This window comes from Alternaria rosae, assembly GCF_020736505.1.
Source record: "Alternaria rosae strain MPI-PUGE-AT-0040 chromosome Unknown BKA58scaffold_8, whole genome shotgun sequence".
In the NCBI taxonomy this organism is placed as follows: domain Eukaryota; kingdom Fungi; phylum Ascomycota; class Dothideomycetes; order Pleosporales; family Pleosporaceae; genus Alternaria; species Alternaria rosae.
The window spans coordinates 1,357,139-1,372,634 of record NW_025763577.1 but is presented as its reverse complement, the minus strand read 5'-3'; the positions used below and the strand labels follow the sequence as shown (position 1 = coordinate 1,372,634).

The following is a 15,496-nucleotide window of genomic DNA, read 5'->3' as shown; positions in this document are numbered from 1 at the left end:
CGCGGACCCTAAATCTCTACACCACCATGCACCGCCATCTCGAGTCGTCTTGGTGCCGAGTTGCTTTTCGCTGGCCGAGGAGGCAACAAATCCAATTATAACACAACACAACACTTGTCTCGGACGTCGCATACGTGGACATGGCTACCGATTATACATGATGATGCACATTCCTTTACGAGTTGGTGGTCGTGTCGCAATCCTATCATGGACTATTGTGTAAGACAAAAGACACACAGATGACCGTGGGCGGAAGCGATTGCTTGCATGCTGATGGCAGTAGTACGGTTTTCGGCAATCGTGCATTCCTAGACCCAGGTCTGACTGCTGCGTTAGCCCCAGACGCGGTCATGTATAGTGGCGGCACAGTACCACGTTATAGATGACAGCGGGGCGTTCTCCGCCTACAAACCAGGCTAACTACGATTGATCATGTCAAACCAGCTGGCGCGCCATCAGATGATCAAAGGTGTTGTTCAATGGCAAATATGTATACGTGGTGCAGAACCACATGTGGCCGCGATATGTAGTATGCTGCAAGCGCTGTCTAATGAAAATGCCCATGAACGCCTCGCTCAAGTGCTTAACCTACAAAATATGTATGAGCTGGTGCAACAAACTACCGCTCACTTGGCTTAGTCGTCCTTCTTCGGTTCTGGTGCCGGGTCATCCTCGTCGTCCTTTGACTTCTTCTTTTCCTCCTTCTTCTTGCGATCCTTTTTGAGTGCTTCCTGGACCTTCTCGTCCTTTTCCTCTTGCAGTTCGTCCCACTCAACATCGTACTCGTTGGCAACAGCCTTGATCTCCTTGCGCAGGGCATTTCCGTCTTCGATCAGGACTTCCCACTTACGCAAATCGAAATTATGTTGCGCGTACAACTTCTGCTGTCGGCGAGATACGGTGAAGTTCATGGCAGAACGGTAGCTGACTTCGCGGTTGTGGTAGAGGAACCATACATAACCTCCAATCAAGGTAGAGAGACCGACGAGGTACTGTTCGGAATGTCAGATAGACTCATAATTAAGAATTTGACCAAACTTACTGTGACGGGCTCCATAACATCCCAGCCCAGCTCTGTCTGGAAGGTGAGGTAGTAAACAACGCACCACCATCCAGCGATTCCTACGAAACCAGCTCTTGCAACATTCTTTGCCGCCGCCTGCGCCAAATCATCGCACTCCTTCTTCACGCTCGCCATCTCACTAATCTTCTTGGACGTCTTGCGCAGACGCATTCGTAGATAGTAGGTCCTGTCGTTGAAGCTAGGCACACCAACCCGGATCTCCTCTGGCGCACCTTCAATCTCAATGGCGAATTCCTGCCCTCGAGCAGCATCGCGGATAAAGTCACCAATTTCGGTTGATGAAGACCATCGCACAAATTTGCGTTCGCCCTGCTTGTCTGCCGGTGCTTCCTGACCCTGTCCGGAGTACGACTCAACGCCGCCCTTTCCAGGCCCACCTCGCAGCTGCTCCGCTTCTTCAGGTGTCTTCCGATCTTGACTATTGAGCTTCCCTGTCTTTTGTGTCTTTCCGTCAATACGAATCTCATCGATCTTTTCAAAGTCCTCTTCGCCGTCTTTCTCGCTGAGACTCTCGCTTTCGCTGCTGACTGGTGTGCTCTCTACTTCCCCCGGCTCAGCGTCGTGCTGCATTGAGTCCTCAGCGCGGAAGTAGACATTCGGCTGGCGCTCACGACCCTCTCTGTCTTTGATTGTGGGTAGCTCGGCTTGTATCAGGCGTTCGAGGTAGGAAATGGGCTGCTGTGGGTGGACGAGGAGTGCTAGCGGTTCTACGTCTTTGCGGTCCGTGTTCATATCGCTCGTCGTAAGCGGCAGGATAATTTTAAGCATCCGCGATGGGGTAGTCAGAAGTTTACCTGTCTCTTGTTAGTGATCAAGTAACCCATTCAGCGAATATGGCATACCCTTGGTCATGGCTCCAGCGCTCCTCTGTCGCGCAACAGGCGGCAGGTCGCTTCCTTCCCTGTGCCATGGTGTTCGTATTTGCTTGCCCTTGTCTTCCTTCAGTTTCTTTGCGAAGTGATCCTTCTCTTCCTGTGTGATGTTCTCATTGAGCTCTGCCGCAGGCCGCGCATTGGAATTGCTGTAATCTCCATACTTGTCAGTCTCCTTGTCCACGCCTCTGGGCTTGGTCGCAAAGCATCGGAATTGGGAAGACGCCCTAAGCTGTATTGATATCCGCGGGGAGTTGCGTGTGAATAGTGGTGCGCATCGAGCGGCTGGGATTGTGGAGGCGCGTGGGAGCGAGGCCAGCGCTGACAGTCGGTGCCTCATTATCGGCGCAAGGATGATGCGATGTCCGGGGATATCGGATCGCGGCGAAATACACAGAGACGCGAAGACGTAGTTGTGTCGACACTTTGACAGCTCTCAGGGGACACACACGCGACAAGCAGGGTTGCAGCATCCACATCTCGGACGACGTCATTGCTGGTAATGAGTGGCTTGAAGCTGTGGCTGCGTGGCTCAATCGTCCTCATCAACCTCGATGCGCCAGGTGCCATCTTCCCACACAGCTCATCTCCGCCTAGACAACACAACCCACATCATTCGCATGCTGTTTTCGAACCCCAAACAGGCACGATTGGCAAATCATGCGAATATAGGGCTTACTTGCGCAATTGGCATGGTCGAGATGTCGATACTTCAAACCATGGATGTGGATGTCAGTCGAACCTCGGCGGTAACGGACATAACCTCTCTGCGTACGCCAATCCAACAACAAATGGGACATCACGTCAGATTTTTCACCGTCAAACTGTAGCTCTTACTCGGAGTGCGTGAGATATGAGAGTGTTGCGGCTTTACCGGAGATATTCGACTCAACGACTCTTATCCACGACATTTCATGGGTCCGCTAATGCAACTGGCTGACACTCTCGAAGTCCGTCCCACCGAGCATATTCCGAATCTCTATGTAGGAATATATAACAGAGACGTTTGCTCGAGGAGTATGCAGTATCACACCAACTCGACAGCTTCGACTTCTACCGCAGAACTTCTCATCCTAACTCAACCAAACCCATCAACATGGTCAAGACGTTCCAGTTCCAGGACATCCAAGTCCCGTCCCCAGGCTTTGGTTGCATGGGTCTCAGTCATGGACTGGGTAGCAACCTCAGCCTTGAAGAAGCCGAGCCCGTTCTTCTGAAAGCCATTGAACTTGGTTGCACTTTCTGGGACACTGCCGTCGTGTACCAGGCCGGTGTGAACGAAAAGCTTCTAGGAGATTTCATCCGGAAGCACAACGTTCGTGACAAGGTTTTCAGTGAGCCTTCTTTCCTACCACGAATTTCGTTCTTGTGATTTCAGAAACGCTAACCTCCCACCCCCAGTTGCCTCGAAGTGCGGTATCGCTTGCCTAGATGGCGAATCAGGTGTAACAAACAGCCCAGCTCATATCAAGAAATACATCGATGGCACAATCGAGAGACTAGGTTTCACACCCGACCTCTACTACCTCCACCGCATCGACCCCAACACACCCCTAGAGGAATCTATCCCCGCCCTCGACGAATGCCGCAAGGCAGGTAAAACCAAGTACATCGGCCTTTCCGAGTGCTCTGCCAAAACCCTCCGAAAGGCAAACTCCATCGCCAAAATCGACGCCATCCAAGCCGAATACTCGGCCTTCGAAACGCTCCACGAAACCGACAACCTCATCTCCACCGCCGCTGAACTCTCCATATCTTACATCGCATACTCCCCCCTCGGCCACGGCTGGCTCGTCGATAACTTCGACTACGCGTCGCCTGACGACTTCGCACCAGACGACTTCCGGCGCTCAGTGCCCAAGTTCCAAGGCGAGAATTTCTATCGCAATAAAGCGATTGTGGAGGAGATTAAGAAGTTGGCGAAGAAGAAGGGGTGTACGACGAGTCAGATTGCGCTTGCTTGGGTGGCGAGTCAGGGAATGATGGCGATTCCTGGGACGACGAAGGTGGGGCGGTTGGAGGAGAACTGGGCGAGTAGGGATGTGGAGTTGAGTGAGGAGGAGATGGCGGAGATGAGGAGGATTGTTGATCAGGCGAAGCCGGAGGGGGAGAGGTATGCACCGGCGCATCAGGCTTGGGTTGGGCATTGATGATCGAAGAAAATGATGGTATGACCTTCTGCTACTGGAGAACCGCCAGGCCATGTAGACTGCGCTGAGGGTATATACGAACGTCTGATCCGATGTTGCGAAACGCCATTCTGAAAGTCGACTCCATGCCGTCCAAGACCAGAATAAGAGTAATAGAGATAACCACCCCAAAGTCCAAACAACCTCCCCTACCGACTCCGATACGTCTCCAAAAAATTCAACCTCTCCATAATCCCACCCCACCCATCCACCGTATGCTTCTTCTCCAATATTGCTAGTTGATGCCCATCACCACCCTCAACAGCCTCGTCATCTTCTTTACTCCAGATACCTCTTTGCATCGGTAAAGGTTTTCCAACCTTCCATGCATCGAGGACCTTTTCTGCTAGGTCAGGGCGTAGACTTGTGCGTTTTAGTGCTCTGCTGATGAATTCGTCGGACCATTTCTGCTTGTTTAGTTCAGTGTAGAAATCGATGATTTCGTCGCCTGTGAGGGGTGGGTCGGGGTCTTCCGAGCCTGTGGATGAAGTGGAAGGTGCGGGGGATGAGGATATGAGGAGTGGTTGAGGGGGATGCTGCGAGTAGAGGGTCTGGTCTGGGTCTTCTTCTTCTTCTTCTCCTTCTTGTTGAAGAGAGCGGCGGAACTCTTCCATGGATTGGGTTGTTGATGCGTCGGATGGTGGTTGTTCGGGTAGCGATGAGAATCGCTGCTCTTGTCGAGGTTTCATGTTGGGGACGTACTCTTGTGTTCTTGAGAACCTGTCTGGTATCGGCGACGAGAGGATGGCTTGAGTATCGAAATTAGAAACCTTTTGTCGGGTGGCACGTGGTGTAGGTGTATTTGAGGGTAGATCATCGCCAGATACCGAGTCTTGCTCTGGCGGTGGTGAGGGTGAGTGTAGTTCATCAATGTCAGGGAACTCATCTGACTCTATACTCTCGACCTCTTTCTCGTCTAGATCCGCATCAAAATTGACGATGGTAGCATCTTCATCCACTCCATCGAGTTCTTGGGACCGGATTTGCTCTTGCATCAGCTCTTCAGCATCTTCTGATGTTGAACTAGTCTGGGAACTCGCCGCAGAAGATATGTCCACGGGCTGGTTCTGCGTGCCCTCGGCTTTGATCGGTTGCAATGGCTCTTCTTGGGCAGGCGTTGTACTTCTGCTCTTCCGTCGTTTAGCAGGCGGCGCTATTTTCACCTCCTCGTCCTGCTCCACGAAGTCGTCTTCTCGTAAGCGCTTCGTGAACCTCGCAAGTTGCTCATCGTAAAAGTTCGGAGATTCTTGGCGAGCAGTGGAAGATGACGGCATCTTGGATTCTGATGCGCTCTTGGGCAAGTTTCTCAAATCGTCCAATGTCTCTTTGGTGACCGATTTGTCTTCGGCAATGTAAGGTGCCTTTTCTTCTGCTGAGAGCGATCGCCACTGAGTTAGCAAGAGCTCATGCATCGCAGCTGTTTTCTCGGTGAGTGACAGTGTAGAGAGCGTAATAGGACACACTTACCACGATCTAGGGCTGGTTGCACGTTCAGCGTATCTTGCTTCTTTGCCAAGGCGTAGCGAGTATAGGCGGGAGAAATTTTGTCGATTTTCTTGTCTGGCAGTAGTTCTTTGAAGCGATCGCCCTCAGGAGCTGACGGCTGTACAGGCTCTACTTCATCTCGTGCTGTTGGAGGGGGGCGTGGCACTGTTTCGTCTGGTTTCTCGATCTCTGCTGGCTGCTGACTCAGCGCCTGACTCTGGCTTGCATTTGCGGCATCATGTTTCTCCTCCATCTTCTTCCTGATCTTTTCTCTTTTCGATACCGGATCGCGCAACCACTGTGGACGGACTACCTTTTCGTAATATTGCCGCCACTGCTCGGCGGTTTGGTTGCCCTGGTTTTCAGCCCATCCATCCCAAGCAGTATCGTAATCGTCTTGTCCTTCCACGCCATCGATGATCTCCACAAAAGCATAGCACTCTAGCCAGTCATCTGTGCTGAACATGACTTCCAACTCTTCCACGCTATAATCGTTGTTCGCTCTTGACGTGCTTTTCTTATCGAGGGCTGTCGCACTCGGAGCCTGTTCTGTTTTAGGTATTTGGTGTTCTGTAGGCTTGGAGGGGGCTGGAACTGGGGGCATACGTTCGTTCGACTGATCAGAAGGAGGAGACGGAGGAGCGTTATCGGGTATCGTGAAAGCCGAGAGCGGACGTTTACTGAGTGTCTTGACCCATCGGTCGCGCCATGACTGCCATGTATGCCGTGGGTACTGTCGTTCTTTAGCGACCACTCACACGCGCGTTTTCTTTGTTGGCGCATACCTTGGCTTCGAGCTGCTTGTATAGCTCGTTCCCACCGACGGAAGCGCCTTTGGATTGGGCGTCGCGCACCCATTTGTAGAGCATCCTGTCTTCCTCTGCTGTGTATGATGTCCTTCCGCTCTTGGTGGGTTGGTGGATGGAACCAGCCTCTCGCGCCTCCCCTAACGGCGGTCCGGCTGTGTAGTCTTCGGGATTTTGGAGTTCTCCATCTTTGATGGACTTTTCTATGAATTCGTACGATGTTGATCCGGGTGGACAGTCCCTCCGAGCGTGGTCGACGATTAGGTAGTCTGCTTTCTTCTCTAGTGCCACAACCTCTCCGCCGTTGGCCTTTATGTCGTCCAGCAGCCGTTTCCGCGACGCTACGCGCTGTGCCACCCAGAACTTCTTGCCGGCGAATAATTGCTCGCCTGATGCGAAACCGAAATCCCCCGCGATGTCGGTGTCTACGGTCGGCCCAGCCATGGTGGGGTGGTGTTGACGAGTTCTGGTGCTGGAGAATGACGCGTTGCGACGCGTGCTCACATGGCACGCATGATTCACGCGGGGTCGCTTAGCCTCCGCGACTCGCTCAGCCCTATCCGTCGCTTGTCGCTGTCACCTCCGTGAACTGACAAACAGAGCGCGAAGTGATGCGATATAGTTTCGATTCGCGTCTTCCTTCTGTGTTCCGCCATGCGTAGTGTCGCAGTCTCTAAGTCTCTTTCACCATGACCGTCGCCCGCACCATTATCATCTTCACCATCACAGTGTCGCTGGTGACATTTGTAGCTTTCTTCGGACGACTGCCAGCTTTCAGGTATCTACGGCACTCCATACTCAAGTTCTCGCTCTAACACCCCCAGGAACACGCCCATAGGCTTCCTCAACCGCCTCTTCCTCATCCACATCCCTTCTGCATTCCGAAAGCTCGACCTCACCCTCACCAATGGCCGCATCACCAATGGTGGCTCCCGCCTGGGCAACTACCTTATGCACGATAAGCACCCGCTGGTCGTCATCTTCTTCCTCGGCCTCGTAACCGCATGCGCGACGATGTTCCTGCCCACTGTTTGGCACCTCATCCGACCGCATCACAAACTCCTAGCTTTCGTCTTGCTGCCGCAGCCGTACATCTTCTTGTATCTCAGCGCCAAGAGCAACGATCAGACATACATCACCACACTCAATCATGCCGAGCAGATGCGACACTACCCATATGACCGGGTGCTATACTATCCAGGCACGCCATGCCGGACATGCAAGTTCTTGAAGCCGGCGCGGAGTAAGCATTGCAGTATATGCAAGACATGCGTGTCGAGGATGGATCATCATTGCATATGGGTCAACAACTGCCTAGGACGGGGCAACTACAAGTGGTTTCTAGCTCTGTTGCTATCCACCGGCATTCTGATCGCGTATGGCGCATATCTGGCCTACTACAGTCTTTCGCCGTTGGTCCACAGACATTACCTGAAGTATGAAGGATGGTATAGATACAGCCCCAAGCAAGGCGTAAATACGAAGAGCTGGTATGTATTCTTCGACAGGAAGACGCACTACTTTCTCATCTACACGACGATCTACCTCGACATGGGCGGTGTGCGCGGGTCTGGAGTCGGCCTGCTGGCTCTCCTCACTTGGCCGCTTCCGTTGGGTCTGCTCGCATACCACGTCTACCTGATATGGGCTGGTATGACCACCAACGAGAGCGCAAAGTGGGCAGATTGGCGAGATGACATGGCCGATGGCGTCGTTTTCTTGGGCCATAGGCGGGAAGATACCATGCAGGAATACCGCTCAGCAACCCCTGCGCGGGAACACACACATGCCTCCGCGCATTCTTCTTCGTCAACGTCGCCCTTCCCGACTCCTCCGGAAACCCCGCCAGAAGACGAAGAGCCACCAACGACCTGGCCGCTCGAAAGCAGACACATACTCATCCGCACGCGAACGGGGCAACCACCCAAAACGCTCCCGAGCCGCATACAGTCAGTGGCTAGAGAAGATAGCTTTGAGCGCGTGTGGAGTCTAGCGGCGGTGGAGAACGTGTATGATTTGGGTTTTTGGGATAACATCGTGGAGGTTCTTTCGAACTAATGTACATTTTGAATCAGATTTCTATATTTTCATGACTCCAGGTCCGGTTTATGCTGCGTTCTGGACCATTTGAACCTCGCACCTTAAAGGTTACGCGACACTTCGCGCAGGGGGTCTCGAAGAACTCGACAATTTTAATGTTATTGTAGGGAACATCGACGATATGAGAGAACGGTGCACCGACTGGGAAGGTCTAGCGCTCGAAGAGCAAAAGCGAAAGAGCTGAAGGTGAAATTCAACCCTAACATGAGCTGTAGGATTTTTAGAAACCATGACTCGCCTTTGACACCACAACATTCGCGAAAACAATCGGTATGGGGGTATGTGTGTTTCACTAGAAAGTAATATAGGATGACTAGATACCCCTCGCCTGGTGTCCAGCAGGTCTTTGAGGGTATCCGAAGCCCTTCTTGTTGTACAGAAAGAGTTCGCAACGATAAAAGAAGTGAAAGTTATCCGTTTGAATCCTCTGGCCTCATCGATCGAGCACGACAGCTGTTGCCTCTGTACCTCGTACGAGCCTCGACTGTCTCTGCGGTGACATTTCTTGGGCGGATTCCTTTGCCTAGACGAACGAATCCTGGGATGGCATCTCGTCGGCGGCCAAGACCAGTGCTTGCGCTCATTCTCTGGCGGGCCTCGATGGTGTCTGGTACAGCTTCACGGCGACTAGTGCCACCCCATCTTGCTGGCTCAGCTTCGCGTCGATGACCGCCAGGGCTGCCGAGCTTGGTCCGCTCAGCATCATCAACGTTGCCGCCTCCTGGATTTTTGAGAGATCGCTGGATGGTCTTGGCCTCTCGTCGATGACTAGTAGAGCTCTTGAACTTGATGGGCTCAGCCTCATGACGACGGCTGCCGCCACGACCTGGGGTAAGGCCTCGCTTGCTTCCTCCATTCTGGTTTCTGGAAAGGCCACGCTTACTTCCACCCCAACGTGAGCCACGGCCTCGCTCGACCAAGTCATCTGCCGGCTCCGCGGCGCGCTTGCTTCCCCGTGGGACATTGTGGCCTCGTTCGGTCAGGGCCTCATTCGATATAGCGATGCCGTCGGTATCCGGGCCACCTTCTATCAAGTTGAAAGATCGCTTGATGGACTCGGCTTCTCGTCGATGGCCGCCAGGGCTGTTAAACTTGATTGCCTCAGCATCGCGCTTGGGGATCCATGGCACCACCTTGCCACGCTTAGGAGTCCACGGTACCCCCTTTTCACGCGCAACCACGTCGTTTGATGCCTCAGCATCGCGCGTGCGGGGCCATTGGACAATGCGACCACGGTCGACCAGGGCCTCGTTCGAGATAGCGACGCTATCGGTGTCTGAGCCACCTTGCGAAGTCCGCTAGATCGCTCGATGGCCTCTGCATCCGCATCTCGTCGATGACCACCAGGGCTGCTGAACTTGAGACCCTGAGCATCCCGACGTATTCCGGTCGAGCCACCTGCTGGAAACCCGATAGCTCGCTTGATGAGCTCCTCATCTGCATCCCGTGCACGGTTACCTGTCTTACTCCCGGAACTGAGGCGTGCCTCAAGGGCTTGAACCTCAGCCTCGGCTTCGGCATCTCGGTTTCCTCGTCCGGTGCTTGTATTGATCCTGCTCTGAGCTTCAATAGGACCCTCTTCGACCTGGCTGCTTGCTTCCAGGGGCTCGATGAGAGTCACAGGGATTGCATCTCATCGATGGCCTGCGCTAGCAGACGAGAGATCATGAAGGGATGTCTATACACTGTGAGCGAAGACCTGGGAATATGACTGCGGGATTAATTGCCTCGGCGTCTGGGACAGGTGCCGAGAGGATAGCAAGAGAAAAGGAAAGAAGCGTTGTGACTGCCTATACGCGCATATTGGTATGACCGGGAAGGAAGAGTATTGATCTAAGACTCAGATGTCTATAAGAACTGGAAGTCGATGCGGGTTGGTAGTGGTTCAGTTGATGAAGCTATTGCCAACAGCGAAGGGAGTCGCCTGGGGCTTCATCCATAAATCAGGCTCACCAAGTACGAAGATATTTAGGATATCACACGCCATGCTCGTTACCACTACGCATGTAGTGGCGCTTCGATCGTTGACTACGCCTCACCCTGATGAACGCCTCGGAAACTACTGATGAGGAGTCTATTGCATTATCTAGGCACGCAGGATGATGGCGTTTTTGCGATTCATACAACGATTGGAAGAAGACTAGAGAGCATGACAGTCGTGGTACGAATCAGGCAGGCTGAAACCCAGTCACGTGAGCCTGAGACCAGGAATGCGTCGCAATGCAACAAGCTGCTCCTCACAACTTTCATCACACAAAGTAATCACATCCTAAGCGATCCAAGGGCTTTCAAAAATGTATACAGTTCTCTTGCTGTATAGGACCCTAATACTACCCTGTGCATTGTCTTTGCGACTCCATAGTCGCTTATGTTTACAAATCTGACCTGCCTTCTATGGTCTCCGTCGGTAGAGAGGCCCCTGTTATTGGTGCTAAACCAAACGGCAAACTTGAATAAGTCTGGTTTGATCAAGTCCTACAGTTGATACGTAACAAGACTTCATTGTAACGTTGATAGGCATCACACATAGTGTTCTTTTGTAGGCAGGGAACCGTTTGATTGAACGATATATACCAAGACTATATACAGCGTGCATCGTGTAGCATCGTGACGCACCTTGATGCGTATCGCGACTAGCGAAGCTAGCATGGTAGACCGACCGAAGTTAGTATGGTAGACTGACCGAAGGCAGTATCGTAGACCGACCAAAGTCAGTATCGTAGACCGACCAAAGTCAGTATCGTAGACCGACCGAAGTCAGTATGATGCGTCGATCGTATCGATGCGTGGGATCAGCAGAGCCGGTATCGTGGACTAGAAGGAACTAGTGTTGCGCTTGAACAGACCCTACCACTGTGTCGTCTCCTCCTTTGGCGAAGGAGGGCCGTTCCAATCGCTGTAGGTAGTTTCGCCTCGGCCAGACTGAGAAGCGTCACCGCTCCAATTGTCTTGTTGAGCTGGGTTCTGCCCAAAAAAGTCGAATTGCCCGTATGTATTCTGACCATTGTAGTTCACAGGTGGGTATGGGGGGTGCTGCATCGAAGTCGGGTAATCGCGCTCCATGGCGGGTAGGTATCAAGATCGGTCGGAGTAAGGAGGGCGAAAGTCATCCTCCCCTGGGTGCTCATATTCCTCCTCTGCGGACTCATATTCCTCTTCTACGGACTCACGTTCGACGGCTTCTTGCATCTTTTCCATCTCTTTCACTTCGCGCTCGTGGTCTTCGGCGACAAGTTCGTAGGCATCGATATGAAGGTCAGCCAAGAAGCTCCTCAGTCGGTCAAAGTCTTGGGTATCACAATGCAAGTCCTTGTCCTCTGTCTCCAAGGCGTCCGCTGCATTGCGCTCGATACGTTGGCGGAAATGGATGAGCTTTAGTGTCAAGTCCCGGGGCAAAGATTCGTCGTCCCACAAGGTTCGCTCATGAGGATTGAAGTGTTTGTCGTATTGATGCTTTAGCCCCTGCTCATTGAATTGCTCGAATTCTGCCGCTGTCATGGATGAGGGGTCGGTTCGTGCCATCATGTAGAGTCGCTTTGAAACGTATTTCGACCACTCCACTTTGGCGTCATCTTTGTCTTCGTTTTCTCCCTTCTTGTCTTCTTCCTTCATGTGAAGATTGCTGCAATCCTTGTCTCCCTCAATCTCAGTCTGATCGACAACGGGGCGCGCATTCGGATTGTCAGGCCGAGGTAAGTCCACCATTCCAGGTGACACCCGATCATCGTTGGACACCAAGTCGGGTTCGGGCAGTTGCGCATTCTTCTTCTCGTTATGCTTCACCGCCGGCGCTCGCGGGAACGAGCAGTTTGGGCATTTGACGCCGCATTCAACACAGCTGGGCGCATTCGTGGTCTGGTGTGAATGGATCGAAGTCGTGTTGTTCGAAGTCAGATTGGGGGTTTGCGAAAGTCGATTTGATCGACCGATTGTAAATTTTGAGGGCACAGGAGTTCCATTGTTGGACGCCATGATGTGCACTGGAGACGAGAGAAATCTGCGCGATAGCAAACTGTTGTAGCAGTTGTAGTCTGGTCCAAGCGTGCACCGAATTGGGCATAGTGCCACCTTCCATCATCTACTCACTTCACCCGTCCCCCAGCATTTCAAGAGACTTCTGTGGGTTTCGTCACACATATTTATCCGGTAGGTCTAGGCAGTTCCATGAAATCTTGCTTCATGCATCGGATAGAGTAGCATCGCTAGACATACTTTTGACTGCTTGATGGGTTGACAGATCACAATATATAATAGTTCTCAATGTGCATCTAGTATGGAAGTTCTGATTTGTCGTTGAAATGACATCCATATCATATATCATACACAGCCCGCTTCATATCCAACCGTGTGGTGCCTGAACAGCAGGATGTGGCAGCTGTGGCGACGTGCTTAGATGGCTGACGCCAGATACCCTCCATCCTGACTTGGGCAACAATCTGATGCGAAGCTTCTTGCTGCTCTCATGTGCGCTATCCCATGACGAAGAGGGATGCATTTCCTTTTGCGCCTCTTTCGGTAGACCGTAGATGAGCGTCGGCATAGCAGATGTCTTCCAGATACCGGTAGAGGTATCTTTGGATGTTTTGATCATCGTAGAAATCAGAAAGACGATAGCGAGCATTAAGAGCAGGAATGGGAAGATGAGCCACTCCCATTGCACCAAGACGTACTTGTCGGTGTAGAATGCTTCGCCCATGAGCGTTTCACTGCTATCAGATGATCTTACTCGACTCGTCATCGCCGTAGCGAGTCTTTCAAGATGTTGCGTTATATTGTTGGGCGCCATCCAAGGAGTCCATGGGATATAGCGCTGGAAAGGTCCGCCCGGGAAGTTCTTGTACCGGAGTCTAGGTATTGCAGAAACATTTTTGACGCTGTATGAAGCAGGGAAGAAGTCATCGAAGATGCCCATGACGCCCGAAACGGACACGTTGCTGGCGCCGTATTCGAGCTCTGAGCCGTTCGGCCTGACAGGTTGAGAACTAGTGTTGGTGGGTATGATGGTAATGTTTTCCTTATATTGAATCCAGATTCCACCACCCTCCTCCTCGGGAATGTCGAACGATATCCACGGACTTGGTCCAAAAGTGGTATTATGGTACGATGAGATGATGTGCTCATTATATCCACCCAGGCCGTAGGATGATTCGATAGTTTGGACACACCAGGAGAGGACGCATTCATGAACCGTAGGCGTCTTATTCTGGTAGACACTTTCTGGTCCATCAGATGCGGAGGCTATTAAGGCATCAAGGATTGGGTTGCGTATATTCTTATAGGCCACCGAGCCGACACCATAAAGACGTGCCTTGGTGAGAAATGCCGTGAGAGGGATCGTTCTAAGCAGCAAAGCTTCGTCAGGGATCTCGTCCCTGTCGGTATCGACAGTATATCCCGAGAGTAAGATTGGAAGATCCGCTGTCGAGTTCAGAAAATGCCCACACATCTTCTTTTGGGAATAAGGGACATCAGAAAGAGGTCCTTCGAAATCCGTGCTCCAATCTAAAGCTGTTTCCAAACACGTAAAGGTAATGTCCAAGAGTTCGCTTACTTCGGTACACTTGCTACAGACAGCAAGTGTGTCATACACTGGCCAAGTGCAGTTGCTAGTAGGGCAAGACAGAGGAATGTCGGGACGATAATTTGTGCCAAACGGAACAGGTTTGCTGCCATTTCTGTAAAGAAATTGCTGGACAACGGGCTGCAGGTCGGTATTATAGACGCTAGTTTCCCATCCACCCTGAAACTCCATGAGGTAGGGAGGCTCGTAACGGATTACGTATGGTATCTCTCCAGGAGTCTGGTGTTGGGTCCATCTATCAGGGAAAGTAACGACCTGTTGGAAAAAGGTGTCAATCGCAAGGAGCAAGACGATAAGTAGTGCGCCTAGTGCAGCCAACGAACGACCTTTTGTTCGGAACAGTAGCATTAAGGCACCAAGCGGTCCTCTGGAAGCCTTGTCGAATATCTCGAAATCCCACATAGCTTTGGACTCATGGAACCAGTTCCATTTCAGTTGCCCAAGCGCTTCTGAGGTTGGGACGATCAAGGCAGCTGAAGATAATTTTCCGAGCACATTGGCCAGTGTGAGGTATGATCCGCTTGTAGACAGGAGCTGGTCACTGATCTGAAGGTAGATGCATATAATTGCGATCATGCATGCCGCACTGATGCACCAACTGGCCATCTCAAACAGCCATCTCTTAAAGACATTGTTCGAAGCGTTGTACTCGGCTAACTTTCTCTCGACTCGTTGCGTGAAGTCGAGCGACGATTTCGCGTCGTCTGAAGAGTCGCGCGATCCTGGCGTATGTTGTCCTCTGTATCGTTCACGTCGTTGTGTCCACGGAAGTTGATACCATGTTGCGTTTGGGAGGGAAGCCATCTCGGTGAAATTCGTATCGATGAGGATCGGGCCGTATTGAACAACGCGAAACGTGAAGGGAGTTGTCTTGCGGAAGAAACGGTCGTTCGATCGGTGCTCGAGAGCGGGACGACAGCGCATCGGCGCCTAAGGAGCTACACATCTTGAACTGCCAGCTGCGGGTATGCCTTTGGACATGGCAGAATCGTGGCGCTAAGTTGATCGTCCGCCAGTTTGACGTTGAGCGTGCGCTTCGTTATCGTGCACCTATGGGAGCTTTGCTGTTAGCGCTGCGGCATACCGACTGACTGGAAGCTGCCGAGCGAAGTGAGCGACGTGGAAACATTGCGCAACTAAACTGAGCGACTTAAGATGCAGTGAGAAGACGTAGGTGTCGTCCAGTGGGGTCAAGAATGTGAGTCTTATCTCAAAGATGAGGCTGGGACAAGAACAGGCGGGGCCAGGAGGCGGCGTTGGCGGGATCATGGCCCAGCAAGGGAGATTGGCTCTGGATATGACGCCACCAGTAAACAACAGAACTCCTGTCGCATGTATCCTTTGCAAGATGTAATATAGGTAAAATTAAACATGGTCTT

The 15,496-nt window shown here is 52.1% G+C and overlaps 6 protein-coding genes across 6 annotated transcripts; 2 read left to right on the top strand and 4 right to left on the bottom strand.

Moving 5' to 3' along the window:
• Positions 1–429: 429 nt before the first annotated feature.
• On the bottom strand, positions 430–2,583 carry BKA58DRAFT_228218 (uncharacterized protein). Its single transcript, XM_046166416.1, has 3 exons — positions 1,927–2,583; positions 1,043–1,878; positions 430–992 (listed from the first exon to the last, which is right to left on the bottom strand). The coding sequence occupies exons 1-3, from the start codon at positions 2,294–2,296 to the stop codon at positions 636–638; spliced, it is 1,563 nt and encodes a 520-aa protein (XP_046022779.1). The 5' UTR covers positions 2,297–2,583; the 3' UTR covers positions 430–635.
• A 336-nt stretch (positions 2,584–2,919) lies between these two features.
• BKA58DRAFT_228269 (NADP-dependent oxidoreductase domain-containing protein) lies at positions 2,920–4,200 on the top strand. Its single transcript, XM_046166418.1, has 2 exons — positions 2,920–3,290; positions 3,358–4,200. Exons 1-2 carry the CDS (start codon positions 3,053–3,055, stop codon positions 4,104–4,106), a joined length of 987 nt encoding a protein of 328 aa, XP_046022778.1. The 5' UTR covers positions 2,920–3,052; the 3' UTR covers positions 4,107–4,200.
• On the bottom strand, positions 4,002–6,908 carry BKA58DRAFT_228285 (uncharacterized protein). The gene is made up of 3 exons (XM_046166419.1): positions 6,416–6,908; positions 5,613–6,363; positions 4,002–5,562 (listed from the first exon to the last, which is right to left on the bottom strand). The coding sequence occupies exons 1-3, from the start codon at positions 6,878–6,880 to the stop codon at positions 4,295–4,297; spliced, it is 2,484 nt and encodes an 827-aa protein (XP_046022777.1). The 5' UTR covers positions 6,881–6,908; the 3' UTR covers positions 4,002–4,294.
• Positions 6,909–6,998: 90 nt separating this feature from the next.
• Positions 6,999–8,813, top strand: BKA58DRAFT_343941 (palmitoyltransferase swf1). The gene is made up of 2 exons (XM_046168389.1): positions 6,999–7,214; positions 7,261–8,813. Exons 1-2 carry the CDS (start codon positions 7,126–7,128, stop codon positions 8,492–8,494), a joined length of 1,323 nt encoding a protein of 440 aa, XP_046022776.1. The 5' UTR covers positions 6,999–7,125; the 3' UTR covers positions 8,495–8,813.
• A 107-nt stretch (positions 8,814–8,920) lies between these two features.
• On the bottom strand, positions 8,921–12,508 carry BKA58DRAFT_461855 (uncharacterized protein; the record flags this gene model as incomplete). The annotated part of the gene is made up of 2 exons (XM_046174824.1): positions 8,921–9,821; positions 11,707–12,508. The coding sequence occupies 2 exons, from the start codon at positions 12,506–12,508 to the stop codon at positions 8,947–8,949; spliced, it is 1,677 nt and encodes a 558-aa protein (XP_046022775.1). The 3' UTR covers positions 8,921–8,946.
• Positions 12,509–12,869: 361 nt separating this feature from the next.
• BKA58DRAFT_431256 (uncharacterized protein) lies at positions 12,870–15,495 on the bottom strand (the record flags this gene model as incomplete). The annotated part of the gene is made up of 2 exons (XM_046173091.1): positions 15,210–15,495; positions 12,870–14,821 (listed from the first exon to the last, which is right to left on the bottom strand). Exons 1-2 carry the CDS (start codon positions 15,244–15,246, stop codon positions 12,870–12,872), a joined length of 1,989 nt encoding a protein of 662 aa, XP_046022774.1. The 5' UTR covers positions 15,247–15,495.
• Position 15,496: the final 1 nt, after the last annotated feature.

Coding starts and splice junctions, on each gene's coding strand:
- BKA58DRAFT_228218 (XM_046166416.1), bottom strand. CDS start 2,296: ATGAGGCACCGACTGTCAGCGCTGGCCTCGCTCCCACGCGCCTCCACA. Junction 1,879..1,926: donor CGCTGGAGCCATGACCAAGG/GTATGCCATATT, acceptor AACAAGAGACAG/GTAAACTTCTGACTACCCCA. Junction 993..1,042: donor ATGTTATGGAGCCCGTCACA/GTAAGTTTGGTC, acceptor CATTCCGAACAG/TACCTCGTCGGTCTCTCTAC.
- BKA58DRAFT_228269 (XM_046166418.1), top strand. CDS start 3,053: ATGGTCAAGACGTTCCAGTTCCAGGACATCCAAGTCCCGTCCCCAGGC. Junction 3,291..3,357: donor CGTTCGTGACAAGGTTTTCA/GTGAGCCTTCTT, acceptor TCCCACCCCCAG/TTGCCTCGAAGTGCGGTATC.
- BKA58DRAFT_228285 (XM_046166419.1), bottom strand. CDS start 6,880: ATGGCTGGGCCGACCGTAGACACCGACATCGCGGGGGATTTCGGTTTC. Junction 6,364..6,415: donor ACAAGCAGCTCGAAGCCAAG/GTATGCGCCAAC, acceptor AAAGAACGACAG/TACCCACGGCATACATGGCA. Junction 5,563..5,612: donor GCAACCAGCCCTAGATCGTG/GTAAGTGTGTCC, acceptor CCGAGAAAACAG/CTGCGATGCATGAGCTCTTG.
- BKA58DRAFT_343941 (XM_046168389.1), top strand. CDS start 7,126: ATGACCGTCGCCCGCACCATTATCATCTTCACCATCACAGTGTCGCTG. Junction 7,215..7,260: donor GGACGACTGCCAGCTTTCAG/GTATCTACGGCA, acceptor TAACACCCCCAG/GAACACGCCCATAGGCTTCC.